At 36.6% G+C, this 25,572-nt stretch overlaps 1 protein-coding gene across 6 annotated transcripts in view; it reads left to right on the top strand.

Moving 5' to 3' along the window:
• LOC129780633 (uncharacterized) overlaps positions 1–25,572 on the top strand; it is a 158,041-nt gene that overhangs the window by 45,582 nt on the left and 86,887 nt on the right. For all 6 annotated transcript variants that reach the window (XM_055789119.1, XM_055789121.1, XM_055789115.1 and 3 more), the window contains exon 2: positions 8,215–9,100. In XM_055789119.1, the coding sequence (XP_055645094.1) occupies positions 8,925–9,100 (176 nt within the window). In that variant the 5' untranslated portion in view covers positions 8,215–8,924. The remainder of the gene's footprint in view (positions 1–8,214; positions 9,101–25,572) is intronic.

The raw sequence follows: 25,572 nt of genomic DNA, 5'->3' as shown, positions 1-25,572 counted from the left end.
GTTTGCTTGGGTGATGTGTTACTACGGTTGCTAGCTTCCCACGTCATGAGGCGCACTGCTTTGCCGGAATCGGTACGAAAGAAGATTAACGTGGGTGCCAATGTTTGGATAATTAGTGTATCGAGCCGATTGTGTTGCGATTGGGAACGTTCCGAATTTCTTAAATTAGGTTACACGGAAATAGGATCTCTGCACGCAACACATGTGTAAACCAATTAGACTTTCGATGGAGGGAACAGATGTTACTTAGTTATAAGTGTGGGAAAAACTAATGACACGACCTTTATGTATATTGTATGTAGCTCTTTCGTGGGTTTGCTAAGTGCATGAGGTCCTGACCTTACGTTATATTTATAAGAATTAGCTGAAATCGCCTTACCTTCCTATAATGAAAAAAAACAAAAACTCTTCGTTTTCATCAAACGAGCAAACAAGCGAGAGTGTGACGACATTGTCTTTTTAACACAAACATTAATTCAAACAAACAGAAATTAAAATGCGTTGAAATCACTGCGTCTTGCAGTTGAAACGCTTTCCCAAATATGAATAATCCCCTAATATGCATTTCAATGAATTCTTGCCTGGGTAGGGTAACACGGGGTGATTTGGTCATATGGGGTGATTTGAACCACCCCTTTATCTCAAAAATTATGGCTCAACTTGGATTTTTTATAATGTCATTTCCTTCTATTGTTGAACCGTATGTACCTAAAGTAAAAAAACTTTGGTAAAACTTCACAAGTAGAGGGAAACGGTAGCATAAACACAGCAAGCACTTTGATCGTCAAAAAATGTGAGTTTTCCGATAGTGGTTTTAAGGTTTTTCCAGCTAATTAAGCAAACAAACAGAAGAGAAACAATTTGATGTAGCGAAACTGTAAATTTGATAACAATAAATGAAATTAATTGTAGTTTAATTTTTGCGTGTTGTGTGGGGTGACATGGACACGTTTCTGTGGGGTGAATTGGTCCTACAGGTTTGAGACTTTTCTTTGGTCTAATTGATTCCAGATGCCGCTGAATTACAAAAAGAGGATGGACAGACAACGTTGGAAGAAGGAGGAGCTTGAAAGAGCAACGCAGGCCATCGAGAACGGATTTTCTATGACCAAGCATCAAAAGTGTTTGAAAATGCTCGACCAACAGTGAAAAGATTCATGCAGAATTCGAGATGGTGTCAATCCAACTTTTCTGGTCTGGAATCTGGCCAAGACACCTGGTATCGATCCCAAAACATTGTCACTGATTGTAACATTATCCCAAAATACTTTATATAAACATAAGTATGTTTTTTTCGATGAAACACACACTGGACCAATCACCCCACAGACGGTCCAAATAACCCCGCATCAAATTTTAATGTCCAAAAATCATCTCTTTTATTTTATGATATATTTCGTAGATTGAAGATTCATATAATGATTAAACATTATTTATTGAGAGAAAACAAGTGTAGCTCAGTATACAATGAGACATTTTTTTATTTAGACCGTATTGGTTTGGAAATATTAGGCAATTTGCATAGGTGGTCCAAATTCCCCCCTTTTCCCCTACATAATTTTTTTTCTGTTCCGCTGTGATAAAGATCACCGCCATTTGTTTCCGAACACTTATGATGGACTGCTGCTGCTGCGACTTTTTAAAGGTTAGACGCTGCTGCACAGGCAATGATTGCCATTTCCTGCGCTTAATATGTTGATTAGAGCCATTAAAGCATACTTTTCGGAAGCAGCTCAGCTGCTTCGCTCTCCTTTTCTCTGTTGCCGTGCGAGGTCGAGAATGAATTATTCATGCAATCGAAACTATACGAACGCGCGTTCCGTTCTAGAGCACCGCGGTGCATAATGGAAGGAACACTTTGTTGAGCTTTATGAGAAGATTTATGCAGTGGCTGAAGGTGTGTACACGGTTTTTAATTTTGTTTTGTTTGACGTGAATATTATTTCGAGCAGTTGAAGGTTCATGGCTGAGGCATCATAAATGTTAGCGAGTGTGATGGCATCTTGAGGGTGAACTTGAACGAAACTGTTTGAATTTTATTTCGCTAAGGTGAATATTTTTTATTTCATGGTTTCCATTTTAAACTAGATCATATACGAACTTCATCAAATGCCTTTGGAATGTTTAACTCAAATTAATTGGCACTAGATCAATTGATATGGTTTAGATTGAGGCACGTGGTAGTTTGGTAGTAAGCGCGACTGATATGCCATCCTATGCCTCTTTTGCTACCACTTCTTTTTGAAGAATGTCCAGGACAATTCGTTTCGGTGGAATGAAACAGATGGAACTTTCAATTGAATATGAAACACTTTGCCGATGATGATGAATATAGCGAGGAAATCGAAAGGAAACATCATAAATGAACGAAACAGAAGTATTGATGATCAGCCGATGTTTAAGGAGTCATACAAATGAAACACGAATTTCAGCATGAATTTAGAACTAATCAAGCAAATGAAACCAAATTTGGCATATGGAGGTTTTAGGGAGAAATAAATATTTTTAGTGTGGTTTGTCACTCCTTTCCCCTCTCTAAAGGGGTGCTCCCATACAAATGAAACACAAATTTCTGCATAACTCGAGAACTAATCAAGCAAATTGAGCCATATTTGGCATGTGGAGGTTTAAGGGGGCACGAAACGTTTCTATGGTGAATCAACATTTCTCCTCCCTCTCTAAGGAGGGCTGCCATACAAATGAAACACAAAGTTCTGCATAACTCGAAAACAAATCAAGCAAATGGAGCCGAATTTGGCATGTGAAGATTCTAGGGGGCACGAAAAGTATCTATGGTAAATAGACACTCCTCTCCTCTCTCTTAAAGAGAGGGGAGGGGCTGCCATACAAATGAAGCATACATTTCTGCATAACTCAATAACTAATCAAGCAAACGGAACCAAATTTGATATGTGGAGGTTTTGGGGGGAAAGAAACATTTTTAAGGAGGTTCAACACTCATCTCTAATGGGGGGCTGCCATAGAAATGAAACACAAATTTCTGCATAACTCCGAGAAACAATCAATCAAATGGAGCAAAATTTGGCATTTGAAGAATTGTGTCTGAAAATAATTTGATATTATAATGACGAGTTTTGGTAGAAGTACTAGTTATTTTATAGTAAAAGGTAATTTTAAAGGGTAGATTAGAAAATCAATCAATGAAAAGTTCTGCGATTGGACCCATGAACGTGCGCTTAGTAAAAAAACGTGAATGTGATGAGAATAGTTATCTCGATTTTTCATATGGAACTTCGTGCGAAATGTTGATATACACGATAAAATTCACAATTCAAAATATTAGCTCAATCGGACTTCATTTACTAGAGTCGCAAACGTTAAAATTTGAGTTTTTTGAAAACCGAAAAATCAAATGAGGCTCGTTAAAAAGATGTTCTGCGTCGGTTTTTATACCGACAAGTGGAAAGTGTTTGTGTATTATTGAATCGCACGTACGTTTTTGGTGTTTATGCATTGTCAAAGGTAGACTGCAGTGGTGGTGGGGGATAAAATATATTACCATGTGTGGCCGAAGTGTGTGTCAGCTACTGTCAACTAATTCATAATCACCTTCATTCTACACAATCCGCTTGATGACAATTCTCAAGAGTCTTGTAATGGGCTATTTTATTCTTTTTCGTCCCATTTACCAAAATATTTTTTGTTATGTTTTCTTGAAAATTCAATACCATTCTTTACGCTTGTGAATGGGGTTTCCAGAGAATGGGGAATGGGGAATAGTATCCAGAGACATGTAGTTCAATGAGTAAAAAATTAAAAAATAAATATGGTTATGTTTCTGTATTTGTTATAAAATGTGACTATATTCTAGTCGAATTTCTGACGTTTTCTTCTCATGCATTGAATATCATTGGGAGCTGGGACAGACACTGATATTGCGTGAGCGCTCTTGATTCGAGTTGAATGGAAAACACAGCAAGAACAGTGGAAATGTGTTAATGTGCCAATCGGTGTTGGCGAGTGCACAATAACAGTGTTTTTATGCTATACCAAGTCGTGTTTTCTGTTTTATGGAGCACATTCAATTGATATCAAAATGCATCTAAATGCAACTGTTTCTCATGACTTTCACTTCAATTGGATAGACAAAGCACATCAATACTTTGTACAAGAACGTTAAAAACATGTATGTTTTTGGAATCTCCCCAAATGACCAAAAAACTCAAAACGCTTCATATCACACAGATGCAGTTTGAGGTGGGATTTTCTCCAGAGCTTATCTAAAGCATGTTTGAAAACAAAGAGTCGGCCTGGGAATGCGCTAGAAAAGAAAATGCTAACAAAAAAATGTTCAACTTTTTTGTATAACCATGGTTTTTTTAATTTTCATTTGTTAACTCAACTATCGGAAAGTTTTTTCGACAACCATTCCAATAAAATATTTATAGCTTATAGAATAGTTTCAAAAATTTATTTTTCATTTAGTCTGTTTGAGTGGTTAGAAGCAGTGTCTTAGAATATCAACAAAAGTACACAAGTAACGAGTATGATTATGTTTCAGTGTCAATTACCTTTTTTGACGTAGAACTACGTCTTTCAGAAAAATCAGAAAACAGGTCACGTTTTTATGAAAAAAAGTTAACGTTGATAACTATTTTCACTGTGAACGAATTCTCATGATTTGCATACCAATCGAATCGAAATTCTCTAAGATTTGTTTGATATACTATACATTACAATTCGCTAATTTCTAAATGGTCTAAATTCATTAAAACTGGAAGAACTTCGTTTTTTCCCATACATTCGTTCTGCCGATTTGTGTGCTAATGAAATACGGGTATTCGAATGCTTATAACTCGAACAATTCTTAACAGATCGGAAAGATGTTTGCATCAATTGATAAGAAATATTTCTACGCATCTATCACAATTAATAAAATTTTATTTTTCATGAGATGAACAATTGAATAACTGTAAAATGTCAAGCGTTATCTAAACGCTCTAACTGCCAAGTTTTGATTGGCCCGATTTATGGTTTCCCCAACACAGACTTCAAAATCGATGTACCTGTGGAAATCCGCTTTGCAAATATACATGCAAGTAGGGTGTATTTTTGTTCCCACCGAGCTGTGTTTCCCTAACACGGACTTCAAAATCAAATTGTCATTCCAGATACTAGAAGTGAATGAACTTTCGCGGTTCGAGAACTACGTAAACATGAGATGTGCAATAATTTCAGAGGGAAATGTAAAATACAATGATCGTTTGAAAATTCTTCCGTTCACATATTTTGGTAGTCCATCATATCAAACGTAAAAGGACGTTCATCAAATTTATTTGTGACGAAGAACATAATCTATTACAAAAATTTCGATGCATTCTAAAATAATATTCGAAGTGGTAAACAATGGATTGCATAATGTAATTGCGTAGTTTTACGTTGAAAATATGCGGTCGTGTCCTAGATACAACCTCTTTCAATTTTTTTAGCTTAAAATGCACTGCCCTCACTACATCGGAGATAATAATAATGGTTTTCATTTTATCCATATCGCTGGCTCATGAACAAATTTTCTGTATTGAATATATACGACATTGAGTTGTGTTCAAAACTTATTTATACTTTGAATGTTGAATGAAAGAGATTGAAATTCATCACGATAAATTTAAATATCGTTCCTGATAGTGGGTTTGAGTTTAAATAAAAAAATTAGTTAGTCTTTTTTAATAGAGCGCATTCAAAATCATTGATCATTCAAAAATTCGTCACTCAAAATTCAGATGTCTGATTAAAATATTATGTTTGACAAAGTTGTAGGAAAATTAATTAAATATTTAAATTTTCATAACATTTTAAATTGCACTGGTAAAAAATCGTACTCAAAAATTGAAATCAATATTAAAAATTTATATGCGCCCCTTTCCTTAGTGTTCCTTCTGTTACATTGTTCATTTAGACCGAAAGGCGGAGACAGTTTATATAATCATTGTTGTTTTATTAATGGCACAATAGGCCGATGTTTCTTGTAGCAAGCAGAGCTTGTATGAATGGAGAGAGTCCATGACTCCGACTGTGAATCGATCTCCATTACTGATGATTGCTGCGTGGCGTAGTAATTCTATAACAACACAAAGATTGTTAATAGAGGGTTATGAGATTTAAACTCACGATCGATCGCTTAGAATCTAAGCGTTTGAGCTTAGTAAAAATGAAAATGGATGCTGATTAAAAGTGTAATTTTCTTGTCTCCTTCTAACTTTTAACATCCAATATCTCAGGAACAAATTCTGCTACAGATTTGAAATTTCGAGCTTTACTCAGTGAAAGTTTTAGTTTTCAATGAAAAAATAAATTAATTAAAGAAAGTTTGCTGGTCGTCGGTTTTTGGATTTTTGTCCGCCTGGTGTCTCATAGCGCAATTGTTCTCAGCATTAGAAATATATATATTACTTTCCATCTAAATTAATCATCTAACCAAACAAAGATTCAAGCCAAGTTTCAAACGCTTCGGTGGATCACGCATGAGTTACTTCACTACTCTGCTGATTATCCTTGCACTAATAACTAATACACTAATAATATTAATGTTTTGTCTCAATCTATTCACCGCGAGACTCGATAGCTTGCAGAGTTTACGAGAGTGCTTTTAACAATTAAAAGGAAAGTATTCGGTGCTAATTGTGTCCCTTAAATTTCAAAGCACCACTCATGCTAAAAGTTCAAGTATTCCTCAATTTGTTTACGTAGCTCTCCTGGAAATGCTGCATGTCACCTCGTTCAAAACTTAGGATAGTTATTTGATGCTCACGCTGTTGAGAAACATTTTCACGAAATACGCCAAACTGAAGGTGACTTTGTTATAATAGCAAAACAGCAAAAACTAGTCAGCGATGAATATACAGAAAAGGTAAGTATAAGTAGAATCATGTGGATCCCGTGGCCTTAGTGGTTTGTGAAAAAAATGACACAAATTATACCACGTTAAAAACAACGGAAAACCCTCTCTGGAACATGATGCAGTTTGTGATGGAGGATAGGAGAACTATCAATGTATAGCACGCAATCGTAACCATGGTATGGTTTAACTCCCATCTTTGCATTGGTTTAATTTCTGTAATTATCTGTTTTTTTCTACTGCTCATCCTTGATGACGCTGCGGATAATATCTACGAATAATATAACAAATGTGAGTAAGTTAGTTGTGTACTTGACCGGTGCCATGTTGGCGTTTTTTTGTTTGGATGTGACGACATGATATTTTCGTGTGCAAACATTTGATTTCATATGACATCAGCTCGCATCATAATCACACCGAAACACAGTTCACGAAAGATAAGATAGATACAAAGATTATGTTATTTTCCGCGAATATTGCCCGCAGCATTTTTTATTACCGTTCATATAATTGTAAATATTTTTATGAGTTTCATTTACCGTTCATCAGTCTTTGTTTCACAATTTCGTCGCCGGATGTTTCTCTATTTCGTCAATCCATCGCAAAGAAATATTCACTGTTACTATTTTCAGTACATTATTGGTACAGCACCAATTTTCCTCTCTCACAACACAGTGCAATCGTAATCGAAAACCAAAGCTGTAGAAGCACCATAATTTTATTATGGATTACAACGGGTTATTTCCCGGTCACTGGTTACAAGCGCCTATAACACATCGGTCGTAATTATAGCCGCTTGTCCATGCACAAGTGATTTAGTGCGATCCTAAGCACAACATTTTTACATCTGTTTTGTATATCTTTGTTGGCTTAATAAGGTGTACAATGGGAATGAAGTAAAATTATTGATTTTTTTTCTGAAACTGGAATGTCGAAAATACTACAGAACCGACCAATATGGTACTGATATAAAATGGGTAGGGAATCTGGATTCTAAGTGACTAGAGATTCACAGTAATTATTCTGGCTTCATAGTAGCAATGTGGCCATTATAGCGATATAGAAAGAAAACGTTTTATTTTCAGTATCGATATTGTCTAGGAGAAGTATCATTGACGTTGCTCTACATATTTATGATGAATCATAAAAAAAAACTCTATGCTACCTCTATTCCGACAACCTGCCCTCGTATGCTTGATACATTTTTGCTGTCACTTCTAGTTCATATGAACTCGTCATTCGCTGCATACGGGGAATGTTGATAAACAACCTCAACCCAGATTTTACGATTCACTATCGGCTGATAATTGATTGCCTATTTGAACTTACAATTTATCTCTGCTTTTTCTCCTTTACAGACCGCCGCTTCTGCAAAAAACTCGCGATTCCTCGCAATTTCGTAACTGATTCTGCGGCACGTTGCATCTGAGCGAATTTTTGGATTTCTGTGTGACCTGTTTACACGAGAGACGAAGAAAGAAAAAAAAAATCTTACGAGTGGTAACAGCTAGCGGATAACATCCATCCAACATGTAAATCGATTGGTTCACCAACAGTGGAGGGGTTCCCTTGCCGATCGACTGAAGAAAGGAAATCGGAACGAGGCTTGGATGCCTGACCGCAGAGGGCAGAGCAAATGCCGTGAACCATTCCGTCCCCCGGGTGAATCAGTAATTAGTATTTTTATGAGGTGAGATAAGGAAAGCAGTGCTATGAATCAGCTCGCATTACGGCTGTATTCTTGTCAGTTTTGGTGATTGTGATTGGCGGGGTGAAATGATAATTACACAAAGAGCAGAAGTCGTTGAGTGCTGGCGATTACGGTTGTGGTAATAAGTTCTGCGCACGTTTGCGTGGGAAAGGCCCAGAAAAGCAAAAAAAATAAACAGAAAAAGCAGAATCGGGTGATTTTGTGAGCAATTGGAGGTGAGCAAATTGGAATAAGGTCGACAGGAAGCGAAAGGGAGTGGCTGTTTGCGGAAATTGAAACGCCTCTTCCGTCAGGTGTTTCTCGTTTTCCTTTTCGTTTTGCTCGTTGAAGTGGTGCGAATTAATTGTGTCGGAGTGAATGACACTGGTCGGGCCCGGCGCCCCAGGAATGGCATTTATGATGAAGAAGAAAAAGTATAAGTTTACGGTCGAACTGCACCTCGAGGAGCTGGTGGAGGTGCCGTTCGTGAATGCGGTGCTTTTCGCGAAGATACGACTGCTGGACGGTGGTTCCTTCCAGGAGCATAGTAATAGGTAAGGGACAGTGATTTTTCCGTAATCTATTTAAAAAAAATCGATGCTTTGATGAATGATTAGCAATGTATTCCGATCACCGTCTTTGATTATTCTAACTATGTTTAAAAAATGACAGTTTTTGTATGGTTTTGAAATCATGATTCGAGTAAAAATATTCAACAGGGAACGTGTATACGATGAAGAAAACAATCAATATTGAAAATATTGTGATCCGCTTGACCGACTTCTGACTAACCTAAAGTGGAACTTTTTCGGATCGCTTTCTTTTTTCCAAATGCCAAAAGGTTTGATTTTCAATAGAACATTGCTTTTTCCGAGATACATTTCCTCCATTCTAGGAGAAATTTATTTTGCGCGCATGAAAATGCGCCAACTACACTGTTGCCGGAAAAATTGTTTCAAATTTCCATTACTCTAAGAGAATAAAGATAAGGAAATGTTCGTAGTCAGTTTAGTATACTTTTTGACTATTTATTTCTTTCAGAATATTACCAGTCTCCATATAACTTTTGCTTTTACAGCACTGTTTTTATTCTTTTTCATTCAATTTTGTATAAATATAAAACGGGTTTGACGTGGGACTACGTCTAGCCGGAATATATGAGGGGTAAAATGAAAACCTAAACATAGAACATGCAGAAATAAATCCCCAACACTGCCATCAAAACCAAAATTACATGGCGTTTGTTCAAATTCCTTACTTACACAGCAAATATGTTGAATTCAATTGAATTTCGAAATTTAAATAAAATAAATTCGAAAGTTGCAATAATTTATCCAATAATAATGATTACTAAGCCAACGGTGCCCCACGTCAACCTTGCGGTTATATCATAGATATAACCCACCCATTTTTTCATTAAATACACGTTCTAATCTGTCAGGTTATTCTTGAATGTTTCGTAAACATTTTTTTTGGCCACACCAGCCATCTAGCCATTTTTGCGTATTTTCATAAGAATTAAGCGCTGCTCAGTGATTGCATATCCCATCGATACAAAAAAAGGCGATCAATATCACTTTTAATCTTTTACATTATCATGTGTGTCTTCCAATGTGTGAGTTCCGGTTCCATATTTATACACCTGTATTTTAATAGTATTGCTTCACTTCACTTTGAATTTAAATCAAGACCAGTTCGAATTATGTCGTTTGACATCGTAATATATCTCAAGCGAACTTCAATAGAAGAAAATAGGGAACACATGTGTAAAATTCATCGTCAATCATCGTCGAAATACAGTGGGATACTCCATTTCGAAATTCAGTTCGTAGAATGAACTTACTTTAAAAAGGTTCGTAGGGTTATGAATGAACTGACAAAAATCACCCAAATTTATTAGAATTCAAATTTAGGTAAAATTTGAATTCGTTCTGGTAACAGTATGGTATGGTTCATAATGGTAAACATTTCTTTACAATTTAATTTTTATCCAGCTATTTCTGATTGAAACAGGATGCATTATAAAAAAGCACGATGTTTTATCGATTTTATTAATTTGAATCTGCACAGAATCTGAATACAAATGTACAAACTACGGTGAACGTCATTCTCATGAAGGTTCTTTTGGGTTAGTCAGAATAATAATGCCAATGGCGTTCTCTTTTATTTAATTCTTACCACTGTGATAACATTTTCTTGAGTCGCTCTCTATTCTTCTGTCAGATTATATTGAGTTTGGTTGTAATATTCGTCCAACAATATGTCGTTTTTTTTCTAGTTTTTTTGCATAAATATCATTAGACTGAAATAGATGCAACCATCGTTCATGAAATTCTATAGATGTTGCCTTCCTTGAATATACCATGAGATTTTGAAGATCCGTTTTATTCAAAATGAAATAAAATGAAAATGAATAGCTCCCACACATATTTTATTTGTAGTCAAGTTGGCAGCTGAAATTTTTTTTAATAATTTGAGGTAATTGTTTCCCAATATTTACATGTAATGTTCCGAATGGTTTAACGTTCTCATCTTTTTGAAACTGAGGTATCCATCCTATTGAGGGACCAAGCTTCTCAGCGACGATGAAATGTGTACTCCTGGTCACTAGAACCCTCTGAAAAAACGAATGGGTGATGTCGAGGCATAGCCGGAGAGAAGTAAAGTTGGCCATTTGAACTTTATTGTTGTGTTCAGGCACAAAACTTTCGAAAAAATAAAATTCCAGTGTTTCGTAACTATGAAACCAGATAGAAAAACGCTCACTCCTTTACAAAATTAGCGTCAATTACAAATTAATTACAATAAGTTTCTAATTCGTAGATCATCTTTAGTTCTCAATCAGTTCAAATAACCCATTCGGGGTGGTTTCGATCAAGCTGCGCCATGTTGTAGTGTGTATCTCGTTCTTCGCAGAGAATACGGCTTGTTTAAGCTATTCAAATCACTCACACTGCTTGTAAGCTGCATCTACTATTCGTACGATCACTCCTCATAAGTTCTTGATAGGGTTGTGGTCCGGTAAACAAGCTGACCAGTCCAGAATCTGAAGCTCCTTCTCATTAAACCATGCCATGACTTTCTGAATTTTATGAATTGATATCAAATTACCCAATTATCACGATGTTTCTGATCCAAAAACAGAAGTAATTGATTCTGAAGTACTTCGTTGCACTTCTGGCTGTGCATTCGTGTTGATGGTGATCTATCTAAACTAGGCCTTTTTAAGAAAAATCTCCCCGAACCATAAAAATTCCATCTCCAAAGCTGCGGGTACAGAAACTAATGTGGAAGCTAATCTCATGGGTTTCCCTATTTCAGGAGAGCATCTCTGATAAAAGAAATTCAACTTGAATAGAATTTCTTCATACTGGAAGGACTTACGGTACGTGTCATGCAATTTTTCAACTCTTAACTTTGCAGTCGACAGTTTGATGGTTTTAGGAAAATATTTTCGAAAGAGCATGGTTCAGATAGCTTTTCATCAACACGAATGCCCAATCAGAAGTGTAATGAAGTACTTCAGAATCATTTACTTTTGATTTTGGATCAAAAACACCGTAATAATTGGATAATTTGGCATCAATTCATAAAATCCGGAAAGGCATGGCATGATTTAATGAATAGGGGCTTCAGATTCTGGACTGGTCAACTCGTTTACTAGATCAAAACAATATAAAAAAAATTATGAGGAGTGATCGTACGAATAGTAGATGCAGTTTACAAGCAGTGTGAGTGATTTGGAGAGCTTAAACGAGTAGTATCCTCTGCGAAGAACGAGATACACACTACAACATGGCGCAGCTTGGTCGAAACCACCCCGAATGGGTTATTTGAACTGATTGAGAACTAAAGATGGCCTACGAATTAGAAACTCATTGTAATTAATCTGAAATTGACGTTAATTTTGTAAAGGAGTGAGAGTTTTTCTATCTGGTTCTATCGTTATGAAACACTGGAATTTTATTTTTTCGAAAGTTTCGCGCCTGAATACAACAATAAAGTTCAAATGGCCAGTCTGATAAATGAAGATAGTTATTATGTCTTACACTATATACTTCAATTCAACCGAATTCTTACATTTCTCTGGATACTCAGAAAAAAGGAGTGGTTCTATAGTTGTGAAACGCAGTGTATTATTTTACATAAAATATTCGGATTTTATTGCTTATTGTTTTGAATAAAAGATAACGATTTGTTGAGCGTTTATGTTTCGGCATAACACCGTCTTTAACCTTTTTCACCAGCTAAAAAGTTTTTTAAATCCCTCACAGGCGGCACGCACGATTTGCATCAGTATTTCGTCCCGAATTCGATGAAACACGGCCTTGTTACCTTCGACAACATGTGTGACCATACGAAGTAATTCAAGGAGTAAAGATCTGGCAAACTAGGAGACCATCCGTTCTGAATCAGATTCGCAGTATTAGCTTTACGATACCCTGCAAAACATTCGTTTTCTTATATATAACGTTCACTTAAAGGCCGTTTCCAATACAAACAAATGTTAGTTTGCCCCCTATTCAAATACCTCCCCCAAACCATTACGGATGCAGCGCTTTGGAATCGTGGAATGTTTCTGTTGCTATCTGGAATATTCTTCGAAACGTATGCCCATAATCTGCCGTTTTGGACACTAAGAAACTATTGAAAGACAAATAACTTTCGAAAAAACAAGGTCTTGTCCACTGTACTGTGATATTGGAAGAGTTGTCCTTTCAAACTGTTCTTTCTTTGAAGCTTCATTTAGGTAGTTTACTTTAATGATTAAAAAAAATTAAATGTTTAACATTCTAAATCTTAAAAAATTCAATCATGCAAAACAAGCATTTTTTCATGCAAGTTTTATCTAGACTTAAGATGCATAGCAATAGCTGGTTTCTTAATATGTTAAGAACTTTGTGCCAAACAAAAATAATATTTATGCAAAAAAAGTAGCTTCACGAAGTTCTATGAATTTTTCTATAAAGTTTGACAACCTCGGTCGTCTTTGAGTCCATTTTGCATTGTCGATTTTCATACATTGAGATCAGCGGCCAGTTTACGTACAGATTTTCGTATAATTCACTCCCTGGCGATCTTAGTCCCTCACTTAAACTTTGCTGAACGTCTTCTGCCGAATCTTTTCCGATCATCTAACAAAGAAATCTATCTCACGGTATCTACTAATGGTTCGATCTACAAAATCTAGCTTCATTCCCAGGTTTTTCTAACTTAAAAAATAGCTCGAGGGCGCACTTCTTCTAAAAAATTTGTTGTCACCCCTGCACGAAACTCTTTCATTGTTGATAAACAAGAGGCACTAAATCAAAATAATCGAACAGATTCGTCTATGGATTGTGTAAACATAGTGTACTTTTACACCAATACAAAAACAGTTTATGCGCTGCTACTTTACCAATACATCGAGGTAGACAAGTGTAGTAGAATATATTGGACACCGTATATGTCGACGCTAACTTTCGACATATACTGTTCTAGACACACACTACAACTACAGGAAATTCAAAACATAACAAAATGCTTTGATGTGATTTAATCATACATAAACACTCTTCACCAAACGGTATGAAAATCGACACGAAGTACCTTTTCATCTAATTTAGGCCTCAGATTTGATAAAAAAATTAAAAATCAGAATATCAATTATGTTTGTCATCTTTCATTTCCTCCGAAGCCATCCCGCGTTCGAAAAAACCTCTGCTCGCTTGCTGAAGAATGTTTATCGATTGTAATAATTCTCTTGACGTATAAAACGACGTATAAAATAAACAACCGATACGTGCGATTCAATCGTATACAAACCTGAATATGAAAACCAACGGTGTGCGGAACCCATATGTGCTTCCGCGCCAATCTATTCAAAGCATTCGTGAACATCCAATATTGGCACTATTCCTTCTACAAACAAGGCGGTTTCTTTGACACGATGAAATATTTTCTAGCCCATATCAAACATTTCCTATTCCACGCAATCAAACCCATAGCCAATGGCACCATTTGCACCATTCCGTATCGAATTATTATCAAATCTTGGTTTTTTTCGCTAGAGGCTTCTTCGTTCAGGCCGGCAGCAGAATAGAAATGGTATTGAGAGAGGCAGAGCAAAGTGCTTTGACGAGCGAGCGAGAAAATTCTCCAGCCATTTCACAATCACAACTAAGTGAATTTCCGAGCGGGTATCCGTTCAAATACAGATTTGTGTAATTTCAATAGCTTATTCTCAAAGCAATTTTTAAGTCATTGAAACCAGTTTTGGAGTCAATAAGTAACAAGCATAAAACTCGTAGATATTTCACCCTTCGAATGAAGTGATTATCATACTATTTTATCCTGCCGGAAAAGAAATATTAACGCTTGGAAAAAATGATATTCAAAGTTTGTTCACTCCTTCCGACTCCTTTTTTTTTCATATTTTAATTAAACGATCTCTTGCCAAAATATCTAGCCAACATTTTCAACGTAAAATAAAATCTATAAAATCGGTGTTACCCTGTGCTGAAATAAAGAGCATTCCAGTAAGAGCGCTCTGCAAGAAAAGATTATTTAGATTTTCCTTCCTTATGTCGGACGTTTTTCGATTTAAACTCGCTTCAAATGAATTAATTATTGTTCCTCATGTTGATTTCAAGGACATCCGCAGCTGTCTGAAATGGATAACACTCATCTGATCTCACCTTATACAGAGCATCGTAGATCATAATTCCGGAACATTTTCTAATTGGATGAATTTAGATGAAAAACGCCATCTTACCGTGTCATTTTGATTCACTGAAGGACATAATATCAGAAATAAATTTTATAACACATCTCGGGAGTTCATCGGAGATCGTATCTGAACTTTCCATACAATGTGCTTAGTTAGACTCCGTGTTTCTCAACCATAACTAGATAAAAATTTTAATTTTTCCCCAAGCTTCAAGTGTATTATTATAATCTTCGAAGTATCATCGATTGATTTTGATTAGTATCTACAAACGATTAATCGATCGAGTGCACATCATCGCATGTTGTATTTGCGCTCCACCCATCCATTAAACAAACCCAAGTGAAAAACAGAACTATCATCACTGTGTCCTCATCATAAGCACACTCTGCACCATTTTGTTCCATATTTACGCAATTAATCTTCCCGCATTCCACACGAATGTAGGGTACTATTCAGTTAATACGTCGAATTGAGCAATTTCACCGACATTTGTGTGCCGATCCGCTGCGATGCGAGCGCGCATATCCCAATCAACGGACACGATACTTGCCGTTTTCTACAAAAGCACCATAAAGCTGAAATATTTTTACGCGAACTGGCTCGAGCGGACATGGCAGATTACAGCTGCTCTTCCCCCCGCGCACGGTATGTCCTCCGATAAAAAAAACATGTGCCATTTCTCCATGGTTTTATTTCATCAGAGTTCGGATTTCACAAAGTACAACTTCTGCACGAGTTTCCATTTCGTTGGGAGATATGAAAGGCATGCGAACATAAAACTAGAACCGAGGCCGATGTTAACAACGGTGTATTGCGAATGAGAATTGATCCACACACATATAAGATTTTTTTGTTTGTTTTATTTTCTACGAAACCGGTGGATAACTCTTCTTCGAACGATTCAGCAGAGAAAGTGCGAATGTAATTGATTTTATGTTTGCGAGGAAGCGTCCGGTCGTGTGGATGCTTCGGATGTTTTCTCCGACCTTCCAATAACATCCAGATAATTATCCTCGAGTACTTCATATCAAAACAGAGCACACCCGGTTCTCGTGTTAATTCAACTGGTTTCACTCTCGAGCACGTTTCCTCGTCGCTTTCATTCGAGTCCAATAAATCAATAATACAAAGTTGGCGTCAATAGCGTCAGACTAGGCTCTATGAACATTGTGGCTCGACTGTAATGTGGCACATTCCCGCGCCTCAAACGGGTTGTTCATTAAAATTGTAATAATCACCGTGTGTTGTGGGATTAACAGGGTACGCTGTATTTATACGGGAGCAAACAACGCTGATCGGTTCGTTCCATTATTCATCGCCATTTCTGCTGGACCTTGGGAGCGATCCAAATTGTTTTAATATTTATTGGGTAAACAAGTTTATCGGTACCTGTAAGTCTGATACGGGTGAATTTTGTGAGATTAGCCCTCCGGCACATTTGGTGGAACAACAGTATTTGTAAACAGTAGCAATAATATATTAGACATTATTAGTGAGGGATTAATTCAAAGATTCATTGTCTGGACACGAATTCTGATCAAACTACTGCGAGTAATAGAGGCTGTTAAACTATTAGTACCATTACATCGGATGTCTCCAATTCGGCTATGAATCATTTCGATTTGATGTATTGATAGAATAGTAAAAAGATTTTTGGATTTTCGAGGGCTGTAAAAATGTTGGTACATTTTTGTGTTCGTACACTTGTTTCTAACACATTTCACATTGAACGGAACATTAAAACGTTGACTATTAGTAAATCTACTTTGGGTAGAATAACAGTTGACGAGTAGCGCAAATGTTTCTACGAGAGTCGTAACACGTTTGTTTGACGACTTATAGCTTGTCCATAAACAAAGATAGCGTGACCAAAGTTGAAAAAAAGTACAATCCGTCAATTATCCATCAATGATGTACGCAGGTTATATGTTAAAGTTTTTGCTTGGAGTAAGTGTCTACTTATGTGATTCAAGGCTATTGGTGAATTTATTCATGAGAAAATAAATATAAACTTATGATTCGTTATCAGTTATAGCCATCTAGGGCAAGTTTGGGTCGTCGCGGACAACTACTCCTCAGCAAAGTTAATTTTGTTCTTAGTAGAAATTGAGTAATTTTCGTACGAACTTGAACTTGAAAATTGAAGAAGGCCTAGAGTAAAGCAAAATTATGTCAAAATTTTAAACACGAACAAACTTGACAGCATAGCTGAGAGACATGAGTACCAACCAGTGTCTTAAAATATCAACAAATATTCACGAGTAACGAATATGATTTTGTTCCAGTGCAAATGACTTTTTTTCAGCTTGAAACACACTGCCCTCATTATATTGATGACAATAACAAACGAGTTCATTTTGTTCATATCGCTGTTGCATGAACAAATTTGCTATAATGAATGAATGCGATATTGAGTGGGGTTCATAACTTCGCTGTTATTTATACTTTGGATATCAAAAGCAACAAATTGATATATTCATCACATCCGAAACGATATTCGTTCTGGCAGTGAATTTAAGTTCAAAATAAATTTTATTTGGCGCGACGGTAGCAACGGCATATGCAGAATGGATACAACGAGTGGTTTTAGCTACCGTCAAGTCATAAGGTATTTCCGAATACGGCATCCGGCAGCTGCCAAACCCAACCGCACACAGCAGGCTCAGGTTAGAAGTTAACAACAGCTGATATTCATTCGGCTGAATTGATATTCAGTTCTGACGTTTCCGACAATAAAGATGAAAATGAAACTGGGTGGAAAAAATAAACATCAAAACATATTAAAGGACAAAAGTTCATTTGCTCATATTCACTGGTTGCCTGGATCTGCAATTTTAATTTTCGTTTGGAATATATAGGTTTTCGATGCAACCTAGCCCGAACATCTATGCATTTGATCTTAGCGAAGATGATTTTTTCCAACACTGGTACCAACATAGCGCTACAAGAAAAAAATCAGAAAGCGGGCCACGAATATCATCAAGTCGCATTACTTTTTGAATAGACCTCGTATATATTCGACCTATGCATATATACGATAAATTGACTTCAACCAGCAGATGGAAATGCTGTTGGATATTTTACTAGTATAAATTCTCTCATGATGACTGGACATCGATTTTGGATGAATGAAAATGGATGAAGATATTCACGATATGAACCACACAGCAGTAGACAATATAAACGGTTAATATGATAACTTAAAATCACATTATATATGTTCATGTGTAATCTCACAGGTGTACATCTAGTATTGAACATTTTTTGGCATCCAAGCCGTAATTCAATCTAGGTATCGATGCTGCAAAAATAGAGCATATGGTTGTACCATAGGATATTATTGTTTATAAGCCAAAGCAAACTCATTTGGAAATGGTAAATTGCAATAAAACATTGGATTAGTATGCATCTCATGACGACTACCGTATTCTCCAGACATGGTTACATGAATGATCGACGATTTATAGACATGGTTGACCAAATAGTGAAACCGTTTAAGGAATTGAACCACCAATTGAATCGTTTGTGTGTGCCTCAACTTAATAGGAATGCCTGGATTGTGACCCGGACACGACCTCGAAATGTAAGTGTGGTGTTCTGCGGACAGCAGAATACATTGCGGAAGTCATAAAATGGGCAAGAATCAATAGAACGTTATACAAAAATAGAAAGGAAATGGTTCGAATCTCGCTACTGTCTAACGTCTTTTTCTGGTTGGAAATTTGTTCGATAGTCCCGGAGCAATAAGTGTATCGTTGTGCTTACCCTATCACACAATGCACGATTGGATGCTCTGGAAAGGCAAAGTAAGCCCTCAATTAAGAACTGTTGAAATGTACGAATAATTCTAAGTTGAGTGGTAGACATCACGCCGTAATACTACATGGTTTGAAACGTCCCGACATTTTTAATGAAAAAAAAACTTTTTTTTTGGGCAAAGCTGTATTTATTCTTCAACATAGTTTCCTTCGAGGGCAATACCCTTGGTATACCTAGTTTCCAACATTTCAATTCCCTTTCTGAAGTACGAATCATTCAAATCTTCGAGATATTCCTCAGTTTCTGCGATGACTTCCTCATTCGATGTGAATCTCTTTCCCTGGAGCCCCCGCTTGACGTTTGGGAACATATAGTCGCTGTCGCTGGGTGCCAAGTCTGGAGAATATGGTGGGTGAGCAACCAATTGGAATCGTTATTGGTCCATCTTGGCCATCGCTTTTAAGGACGTATGCGACGGTGCGTTGTCGCGATGGTACAGAACTGGGGTCGTTTTTTCTTTATTTCGTCGTTTAGATTGTCTAATAACGCTGCATAATACTCTTTGGTAATTTTTTTCCCTTCTGCGGGTAATCAATTGAGATTATGCCATGCGCATCCCAAAAAAACCGGAAGCTTAAACCTTCCCGGCGACCGTTGGTCTTCTGGCTGCTTTGACCGGCTCTCGTGGCTTGTCAGCCACTCTGAAGACTGCCTATTGGACTCAGGAGTGTGGTAATGGATCCACGTTTCGTTCATTGTCACAAAACGTCGAAAGAAGTCCACTCGATCAGGCTTCAACAACGCCAAATCAACGGTTCAATCATCAACGCGCTGCTGTTTTTTGTCGACGGTCAGCAAACGCGTCACCCATCGCGCGGATAGCTTTTTCATGTCTAAAATTTAGCGCAAAATGTGTCCCATTCGTTCCTTTGAAATGCCTACGGCTTCAGCTAACTCGCGTAACTTCACTTTATGATCGTTCAAAATGAGTCGATGCACTTGTTTTACGATTTCTGGATCCGTAGTCTCTTTTGGCCTTCCAGAGCGAGGTGCATCTGTGGTGCTTGTATGGGCCATTTTAAATTCACTAAGTCACCGATACCACTTGTTTCTAGTCTGTTCATCAATTTTAAAGCGTTATATTTTGAGCTTAACCTGTTATATTGATGAAGTAGAGGTCCCAAATAATATGTTTTGGGTCTAATGATCGAACCTGATACCAACAAATTGGAAGTACAGGTCAAAATTTTGAAAAAAAAAGTTTTTTGTCGTTTTCTCGCAAGTGCTTCAAATGGACTTATGAGGTTTCTCAAACAAACGATTCAATTTGTAAACATTTTCCACATTGAAACGCATCGATGACTATACCAATTGCGTCCGCACATTTTTTCCGGTCATTGTGAGGTCGTACACCATGTTTGTTGATTCTGAATAATTCAACTAAATGATAACCGGAACATTGGTGGACAAGTAGTCACCGTTTGGGTACCGGATCATATTCACCTGAAATCTATCAAAAATGAATCTTAACATAGTGAAAGTTAAGAGCGCATTGTTGAGCAGGTGGTATAGTTATTTAGTTTTATTTATTTATTAAATATTAAATTTCATAACAGCAAAAGATATACTCACGGAAGCCATGAAGAATCTGATTTTGCTTGTCCGCTTTACTCGGTTTTGTACACAACCTGTCAAAAGATTCTATCGTTTCAAAGAGCTTTACAGTTTATTCTTACGACTCTTTTACAAACAAAGCTTGTTTGGGGTTACCCCAAATAGAACTGTTTTCGGTAGTCTTGCAGAATTTGTCCCCATGTTGAAGCAGGTTATAGGCCTCGGAGCCAAAAAGGTGCACAGATAGCCTAATCATGACGTAGTGCAGGAGGACAGAGCCAGGTAAGTTAACTAGAAAAAAATTTTGGAAAGCGTTATTTTTTTTCTACTTCATGGGGACCTGTGCTCAGTTGATGCCCAGGTGTTGGTTACCATCGAGAAGAAATTTCAGAATTTGTCAGCAACGTAATTCCATGTGGTAGATCCATTTCGGTTATCATTCACTTAATTTCAATATGGTAAGGGATGTAGGCGCGACACTCTAAAGTTAATTGCTTTTCGGTAGCAAAATTCTGTCTACGTACGTCCGGTCAGCCGAGACAACTCGCAGTTTCTTCGGTCCAAACTTTGAAATTTCAGTCACGAAGGTATACCTTGCCAGATCTTTCGCGATCAGAAACACATTATGGACTTTTCCATATGGATAAGATTGGAAGAAAGGTAATAAGTAGTGGGACTCATTTAGAAAATTTGAAAAATGAGAAAATTATATATTCAAACGAAATAACAACGAAAAAATCGATTCAAAACAGAATTTTAAACATAAATCGAAAAAAGAAAAGCGAACAAAATTAAACAAACCTCGAATAGCTGAGAGTTTGACCTTTTTTGAAACAATAGAATTATTAAATTATAAAAAAATATGATGATCTAAATTAGAATTTAAGGTTTTCATCGATACATCTGAAAATGAACTGAAGTTGAAAGACACCGATTTTGTATGTCTGAAATGTAGTTTGAGAACCGATTGGAAAAAATAGGAAAAGATAGTGTAAAGCGAAAGATAATCGTTTATATCGGGTTTTTCAATAAGAGCGATACAAAAGTTTTTTTTTAAATAAAACAAAAACGGTTTTGAATAGCAATAGAATTCTTTATTCGTGTGAAAGTAGATTTGGTGCCATTCTATATGGAACTCGATTTGTTTTGCACTTCTTTGTCTCACTGGCACGGGAACATTTTGTACTGTGCCTGTGGATTCAAATTTTTCCACTAGACGTTCAATTGTTAATCTGGCGGGACGATTATGACGACCATAAATTGGACGAAGTGCTCTTAGGCCATTGAGGCCATTGCCTCCGAATTTTGGTCGTAAATTTTAATAATCTCGACTCGTTGTTGGATCGTATATCTTTCCATTATGAAATGACAAACCTTATCCCAAACCAGCTCTCGGAATTGTGGGGCCTTGCGTTGTCCTGATGGAACATAATGCCTCTTCTGTTGGCCAATTTTGGATGTTCAGCTTCAGAGATCAGAATTGAAATTGTGTTGCACTAAAAAATAAATAAAAAAAAATAAATAAAATTTTAAAAAACAACTTAAAGAAAAATAAAAAAAATAAAAATAAATCAAATTGCACGTATTTCACTGTTGCTGTATCGGCACTATAAACGCCATTCACAATTTCAGCGGCTTGGCTTGCATTTTCGTCTTTATAAAAGAAAAAGATTTTTTTAGTGTGGAATACCACTTTTACAACGTGCATAAACTTGAAATTGTATGATCGATATTACGCGAGATATTGATCACTAAAGTCAGCTACCGAGAAAATAATGGATAACTTTTTCCCTGACATGTTCTTGGAATAAATATTCAGCATTTTAAAGCGTAAATGCTGCATTATTTTCGCTAAAAATACCATTCTGCGGAATGGAAGTAAAGCCATTGATCCGAATGACGAACCAGACAAAAGCCTGAAAGTCACTATGAAGCAGATAAAATATCGACTTCAAACCTCCTTTCAAGAATTTGTTTTGTCCGTCAAGGTGCTATCGCTAACTAATAGTGCAAACGGAAACGAAAATGAAATAGGCTGATGACTCCAAACTATTATTCTATTGAGTCGGCATCTTATCCACAGTTTCTGCTGGAACTTTCCGTTTCTCTTTTTAAGCTTCATCGGCACCAATATATGCGTCGAGTTATCCGTTGTTTTCCATCCTATTAATCATAGCCCTAAGAAAATTACTCACGTAAAAATCATCTCCGTTTATGCCCAAACCATCAAACTTTGATCTAATCATCAAATTTTATTCTATCATTTTTGGAAATCTTAGATAGATTATTTAACATATTAAAAGTTCAGAAAGGTTTATTGTTTCGGTTTTGAGATATACATTAGAGTGCCAATGAAAATGGTCATCTCGAAATTTCAAAGCGAACTTGATTAAAAATGTTGATTTCCACGAAAAACTACCCTATGCCAAATATCAGCCCAATCGGACTTCATTTACTAGTGTCGCACAGCCGTCAAAGTTTGAGTTTTCTGAAAACCGAAAAATCACCTAAGAAGGGAGTAAAGGAAATCGGGGTTATCAATTTTTTTTTTAATGCCAAATGTTTTCGAATTTCATGAATCGTCGAGATCTAGTGTCATCTCGAATTTTTTTTGTCAAAAATCTCTGGGACTCGATTTTTCGGAATACACCTCGCTTTACGGCCTAGATCCGTTCCACGAAACTTGGCCACAAAGCGAAAAGCCGTATAAGGAATCAACAATTCTGATACAAATTCATACAAATTCAATCGGATTGGTTCCAAATTTATTAAATCTGTAACATCATTTATCGTTAAAAATGCGATTTTATCTTTTTATTTCATCAAAAATTCATGCATAATATGTAGATATATTTGAACATAAAATAATAACAGACTCCATAAACCAACAACAATCCATAAACAAAAATGAAACAACTTCATGTTACGTATAATATGTGTATGTATACAGTCAATCCATGCCAAACCAATACAGTGGTTTTCTGATTTTCGTTAAAATTTGTAGTTTTGTTCCTCATCGTAAAATATTGGACTCGATTTTTTTATTGTTTTCATTAGGGTGCCCTTTTCCATTTTAGGATGGTCCGAAAAATCAATTTTTTCCCAAAAATGTCCCAATTTTTGGAAATGGGCACCCTAATGGAATAATAAAAAATATAGGTTTAATATTTTGCAACAGGAAACAAAACTACCACTTTTCACGAAAATTTGAGAACCACAATATCGATTTGCTATTTATCGATATCGAAAAAAAGTTTTTTGTTGCCGTTATAACGAATCATTGTAAGCCGTGAATCGTGGTTTAATTAAGGAGGGCCGTTATAGCGAAATGCCTTATAAAGAGCAGCAGTGTAACGAGGTATGGGTGTACCAGGCATGGGTGCCAATGAAAATCGTCATATGGATTTTTCATACGGGACGCGAAATGTATTTTTTTCGTGGGAATCAACATTTTTAAGCAAGTTTGCTTTGAAAATTCAAAGGTCACTTTTTTTCCCATACATCCATTGGCACTCTAATATACATATTGTAATTTTTCACTACAAATAAAAGAAACAAGTTGTGGTTGTTGACCTTGGACCGAAATTGAAAAAAAATAATAGTGAATAACAAACTACAATCGCAGAGAAAGTCAGTTGTCTTCACGTAATGAATGTTTTGACTAGCAATAAAAGATTTTTACTACAAAATACTCTCCGTTTATATTTTGGGAATTGATTGATTTTTCTAGCATGTCAAAACGTTATTATGTCATACTGGAATGAGTCTAGGATAATCGGATTTAACTCATTAAACTTAAGGTAATTAAGTCTGTAAGAATGAACGATTTATAAAATTTTGAGTAGACGGGATAATCTATGTTAGCATTTTGTCCTTCGATTTGACAAATTTTAAAATATTATAGGAATCGTTCATAGCAACAAAGTGTTGCTACTCCCAAAAATTATGTTCATGCTTTCTTATATAATCTCCATCAAATGACAGCTAGCCAACTATTGTTGTTGAAGCGACTGGCCACCGTCATCATAACCCATCAAACCATTCACCCAAATGCTCAACACTCGTAATCGCGCAAATTGCTCCGTTACATGGGCGATGACGGACCCAAGGTAACATCGTGTCATCTTTTCGTTTTCGCGAAATGTATAGCTCGTTAAAATCACAGCGATGCGCATTAAATCAATTAGGGCAACGCGCGCGCTTTTCACATCGTTATTCCCATTGTTTGTTTTTGTTTTGAGAAAGGCGCGCTCCTCGCTCATCTTTTCTCGGATGCACTTCCTTCCGACTGCATCGCAAACTGGATCGATTTGCACTTAGCTCCAAACTCGTTTCTTTAAGACGTTCGGGAATATTGGAAATCTGCAACGCAATTACTCAATGCAACCGTTCTGCACTATTACGACGAATAATTGCGCTGTTCATTCCATAGTGCTTTTTCATTGGGCCATCTCCATCGCCTAAAGTGTTTTCTTACTTTCCCTAGTTTTTCTTCACCGGCGATGAGCGGCAAAAATCGTTCTGTGAGCGTGTTTCACATCGCTTTTCCGCACTGCTGGGCGCGTAATTCCGCACTGACTAAATCAATCATTTCGTCAATTGACAAAGTAAACAGGAACGTGTAGCTCTTCATAGGACAGCCTGGGTCATTACATGTATCGAAAAAGGAAGCTGGTCAATTATTTGCCTTATTTGAACAACTATTTATTCCAGTTCATGCGAGTACCGAGGTGACTTTTATCCACCTCACTCGAAAATTAAAAGAACTGGATTGAGCAATGATAACAAATTGACATCCCCCCTAGGCAAGTGCTGAAGTCCGGTCACGTGTAATCAAATTTAATCACATCATCCCACCCCTCGGCTGCCGAGGATTATGAGCATCCACAAAGCATGGCGACACCTGGATCATTCAAGTGCTTCGCGTGGCTCTGCACCATTTTC

This window comes from Toxorhynchites rutilus, chromosome 3 (assembly GCF_029784135.1).
Source record: "Toxorhynchites rutilus septentrionalis strain SRP chromosome 3, ASM2978413v1, whole genome shotgun sequence".
NCBI classification, from domain to species: domain Eukaryota; kingdom Metazoa; phylum Arthropoda; class Insecta; order Diptera; family Culicidae; genus Toxorhynchites; species Toxorhynchites rutilus.
Note: the sequence above shows the minus strand (reverse complement) of the source record. Positions and strands in the feature narration are given on the sequence as shown.